This window comes from Monodelphis domestica, chromosome 1, assembly GCF_027887165.1.
Source record: "Monodelphis domestica isolate mMonDom1 chromosome 1, mMonDom1.pri, whole genome shotgun sequence".
NCBI lineage: Eukaryota > Metazoa > Chordata > Mammalia > Didelphimorphia > Didelphidae > Monodelphis > Monodelphis domestica.
In genome coordinates this window covers 535,317,159-535,322,198 of record NC_077227.1, presented here as the reverse complement: position 1 = coordinate 535,322,198, position 5,040 = coordinate 535,317,159, and the positions used below count along the sequence as shown (strand labels likewise).

The 5,040-nt window shown below is 50.0% G+C and overlaps 1 protein-coding gene across 1 annotated transcript; it reads right to left on the bottom strand.

Moving 5' to 3' along the window:
- Positions 1-2,372: 2,372 nt before the first annotated feature.
- On the bottom strand, positions 2,373-4,604 carry LOC130457276 (endogenous retrovirus group K member 6 Gag polyprotein-like). Its single transcript, XM_056817466.1, has one exon. It carries the CDS (start codon positions 4,602-4,604, stop codon positions 2,373-2,375), a length of 2,232 nt encoding a protein of 743 aa, XP_056673444.1.
- Between the last annotated feature and the right edge of the window lie 436 nt (positions 4,605-5,040).

The following is a 5,040-nucleotide window of genomic DNA, read 5'->3' as shown; positions in this document are numbered from 1 at the left end:
TCTTGGTGAATAAGAAAAAGGTGGCTGTTGTGGGTTGAATAACAGGAGTAGCCTCAAGCCGTAGTAGGGACTGAACGACATATCGACTGTCAGAGTACAGATTGAAGGGGGATTCAGGCAGAGAGATAAAAACAGTGAGTGCTGCATAGAGTTCAACCAGTTGTGCGGATTGATAAGGAGTGTGGATAGTATGGGGATAATCATGCATAACAATGGCCGCGAGGCCTGTTTTCGAGCCGTCCACGAAAATCGTGGGCGCTCCGGGAATGGGGGATGACTGCGTAATACGGGTTAAGGTGAAGGGGGTAAGGGTAAAGAATTGTAAGAGTTTATTACTGGGCATGTGATTGTCAATAGTGCCTTGATAGGATGAGATAAGGACGGCCCAATTATCATTCTGTGTTTGCAGCCATCGCAGTTGCTCTTTATTATACGGGGAAACAATATGATCGGGCTGGCGGCCGAAGTGGCGAGTGGCCAGGCGGACACCCATCATAATAAGCTGAGCAACCAGGTCAGGGTAGGGGATCAGGATCTTCCTAGAGGCTAGGGGAAGGTGTAGCCAAATGAGGGGAGAAGGGTCCTGCCATAGGAGACCTGTGGGAGAGAATTCAGTGGAAAAGATGATTAAATAGAGGGGATCCTTAGGGGAGAAGTAACCGATGTTCTGTTTGGCAATTGCCTGTTCAACCTTTTGTAAGGAGATTTCTCCCTCAGGTGTTAGTGATCGTGGGGAAGAGGGGTCAGTATCCCCGCGTAGAATATCCTCTAGGGGGCGGAGGTGTGCTTTTGCAAGGGCGAGATAAGGGCGAAGCCAATTAATGTCCCCTAGAAGTTTTTGAAAATCATTAAGTGTTTTTAGGGTGGAACGATTAAGCGTGACTTTATGTGTAAAGAGATGATCAATCTCGAGGCGGAACCCGAGAAAAGAAAAGGGATATTGGACCTGTACCTTATCGGGGGCAATTTTAAAGCCTCTGTCCTGTAGGGCTGAAGTAATGGTTTGAGCGATGGTCTGGGTCAGTTGAGGGGAGGGAGCTGCTATGAGAAGATCATCCATATAATGGATAATATATGCGGAAGGGAATCGAAGCCTGATGGGATCTATCGTCTGAGCAACATACTTTTGACATAGGGTAGGAGAATTGGCCATTCCTTGAGGCAAAACTAACCATTGAAATCGGGGATTGGGGCCAATTTGATTGACTATGGGGATAGAGAAGGCGAATCGAGGGCAATCCTGAGGGTGGAGGGGAATGGAGAAAAAACAGTCCTTTATATCTATAACTATTTTGTGAAATCCCTTGGGGATAGCTGTAGGAGATGGGAGTCCGGGCTGTAAGGCGCCCATGGGAATCATGGTTTTATTAACTTCCCGTAGATCTTGTAGTAATCTCCACCCTCCAGCCTTCTTTTTGATAACAAAAATAGGTGTGTTCCATGGTGAGGTGGAGGGCTCGAGGTGGCCCAAAGAGATTTGCTCCTGCACCAGCATGATGGCGGCCTGGACCTTTTCAGAGGTGAGGGGCCACTGGTCGACCCAGACAGGGGAATCAGACTTCCAAGTTATCTTATCTGCCTGGGGTGCAGGAGGACCAGTGGCCTTTATGAAAAATTTTGTGACCCAAAGCCTGCTTTATCTCTATTGGGTGTAAGGGAGATAGGTTGAGGATTGCCCTGTTCATTTTTGCCAAGCCCTTTTCCTGGGAGGAAGCCAAATTTAAGCATCATTTGTGTGACGGGGTCGCTGGGGCTCACCATGAGGAGTCGCATTTGAGCGAGAATATCTCTGCCCCAGAGGTTAACAGGGAGCCCTTTGACTACATAGGGTCGAGTCGTGCCGGTGTTACCCTCAGCATCTCTCCAAGTAAGGAACTTTGAACTCTGAAGTGTGTGATTGACTTGCCCTATGCCGGACAAATGAGTGGTAGAGGGCTGAAGGGGCCAGGCACAAGGCCAGTGTTTGTGGGAAATGACCGTGGAATCGGCCCCGGTGTCAAGCAGCCCGATAAATTTCTTCCCGTCGAGTGACAACTGGAGGGTGGGACGGGACTCAGTGATTTGTTGTACCCAATAGATGTTTGACGATCCTGGGGACGAAGGGCCCCTTGTCTGTTCAATGGTAGGGAAGTCACCCACCATGGGAAGGGGGAGGGCTTGGGCTAGTCGGTGGCCAGCAGGGATAGTAACCGGGCCATGGGGAGACTCAACAATGAGCTTTATTTCTCCTGTATAGTCATTGTCCACTAATGTGGGGTGGACCACAACTCCCTGTAGAGTAGTGAGTGCCCTTCCGATGATTAGGAAGAACATACCAGGGGGTGGTGGACCAGTGACACCGGTGGAAATGACCTCAGGGCCATCCTCAGGGGTTAATATTCTGGTGGAGGAGGAACAGAGGTCCAAGCCTGCGCTGCCTGTTGTGGCTCGAGCAAGGGTGAGGGGAAGGGGCTCCCGAGGGAGCCCCGCATCCCGTTTCCCTGGACAGGTGGAATATTTTGTCCATTTGAGGTAGTTTTGGAGCGGCAGTCGCTGGCCCAGTGACGCCCTTTCCTACATTTCGGACAGACACTTGGGGGCAGTCTCGAAGGCACACCCGAGGGGCTGAAAGGTAAACTAGGGGCAGCCTGATTGGAGGGACATTCACGAGCAGTCTGATTGGAGGGACATTCACGAGCAATCTGATTGGAGGGACATTCACGAGCAAAATGTCCGGGCATGCCGCACTTAAAGCAATTACGGGGAGCGTTCTGTCGGGTGGCTTGAATGACTGCTCCAATTGCTAAGGAGATAGATTTGTTAATTCTGTGGTCATAAGAGTCAATATCATTACATAAGCGGATCATGCCGTTCAGATCAAGCTCTCTAGATTTTGCTCTAAGGGCGGCCTTACAGGCAGGGTTGGCGTTTTCAATGGCCAGGTGTCTAACCACTGGGTTATCGGTACCGTCCTGTCCCAAGACCCTTTCTGTTGTCTCTAAGAGTCTGGCTACAAATTGAGCATAGGGCTCGTTTGGTCCCTGGAGGATTTTAGAGATCGGGGCGGTGATGGCCCCGGAGGCAGGGACAGCGCGCCATGCAGTTAAGGCTGCGTGGGCAGTTTGCATGAGGAGGCCAGGAGGCAATCTCAATTGCACGGTGTCAGGGGCATAACGACCTCGACCGATGAGTTTGTCTACTGTCCAATTGGCTGTTTGGGGGTTTGTGAGATTTGATTTTGCTTGATTTTCTGCCCTTTCCTGAAACTCTGCCTTCCAGGTTAAAAACTGGCCTCTAGACAAGACAGATTGTGTAACCTTAGTCCATTCTGAGGGGAGTAAGTGCCCATCTCCCCCGAGACTTTCCAAGATAGAAAGGGTAAAGGGAGCATTAAGGCCATAGTTTTTTACTGCTGAATGGAGGTCCTTAATCTGTTTGAATTTAAGTCTTTTAAATGGGTGGGCATGGGGCCGGATTGTATCGGTGGTATGGACCCCTTGATTCGCTTCTTCATCCCCCTCCTCTCTGTCAGATTCAGAGGAAACGGGGGGTGAATTTTGGTAGGGTTGGGACAGTTCGTCAGGGATTTCCTCTATGTCTACATCCTCCGGGGTGGTACCGGTGGTAGTCCTACGCCTGGTAACTACCGGGAGGGCCAGGAGGGGCTTTTGCAGTTTGGAGGGGTTGTTTTTAGGTTTTTTTGAATGTGAGATTGGTTTCAGGGTGGCGACCTGAAGGTCATGTAATTGGCTTGTTAAGTGGCCGATCTCATGTTGTAAGTCTATAAATTGTTTGAGATCAGTGATTTGCTTAGTTAATTGAGCAGTGGCTATCTTTAGGTCATTTGTATTGGGAAGAGTTGGTAAAATCGGGGAAGGGTAAAGCGGATTATAGGGAGGGGGCTTGTTTTTAAGGAAGTCTGGGGGGTAGTATCCGGCTGCCGCCTCATCCAGTTCAGTCTGGTATGCTGGATTGAGGGTCTCTGGTGTATTGCTATCGTAAAGGACAGGGTAGAGAGCGGGTCTGCGGGAGGGAGGGAGAAGAGCGGAGCCTCGGGAGGGGAGTGTTCCTAGGGGCGGGGACTGCTTCTCCTGAAGAGCGGAGGGGAGTGTGGGGGTGGGAGGAGGGAGTGGTTCTGGTAAGTGTGAGGGGATGTTAATACGTTCGTCTAAAAGAGACGGGGTTTTGTAATTTTTGCCCATGCTGTCTAATTCAGGGGTTTCTTGAGACGGGGTTTTGTAATTTTTGTCTATGTTGCCTAATTCAGGGGTTTCTTCAGTCTGTTTTTTACTTTCTTCAATAGCGTCCTCAGCAAGGCTGAGGAGGTGGGAGACCTGTGTACTGGAATCAGCCTCTTTAAGGATGTCCCGAATCAGGCCATAAAAAGTAAAGAAATCCTCAGGGATGGGCTGACCTGAGCGTGCAAAATCATTAAGGTCTCGGCCAACCTTATCCCAAGTTAGGGGGTGAATGCCAGGGCCATGGAGAATGAGCCACGGGCAGCGTTGTTCAATAAAGGAGAAGAAGCGCAACAGATCTCTTTTCTTAACTTCTACATTGCGCTCTTTAATTCTTTCTTTTAATTCTTTTATAAACAGAGCTTCCTTAGATAGTGTTTTCCCCATTTTCAGTCACACACAAGATTCGCTTCCCCGGTTTCCTGGCCGTCCTGCTCGCGCAAGAACGGAACCGCAGTAATTCCAGGTCCACACTCAGAAACAGGTCAACGGCAGTCGAACCGCGAGATCAACTCTCCACGAATTGGCCTCTCCCCTTTGGTCAAAGAGGGGTCCCTTATATTTGAGCGTAGGCGTGCCGTATAAGCCCCGGCCAGGTTCCCCAAAGGGGCGCCCTATTACTCGTATATATAAGGGGACTGTTATTCCGTTGCCATCAAAACACACATACATTCGACCATTCACACAATGGGGTTTGAGAGGGGGATATGACTGGGACAACTTACCATTCCTCGAGATCTGTTCGATCTCTACCCGTTACTGTAGTCTCGATTTCGGCGCCGAACTTTTCCTCAGTTGTCCGGTGGTTGCTCGGGCCCCACGT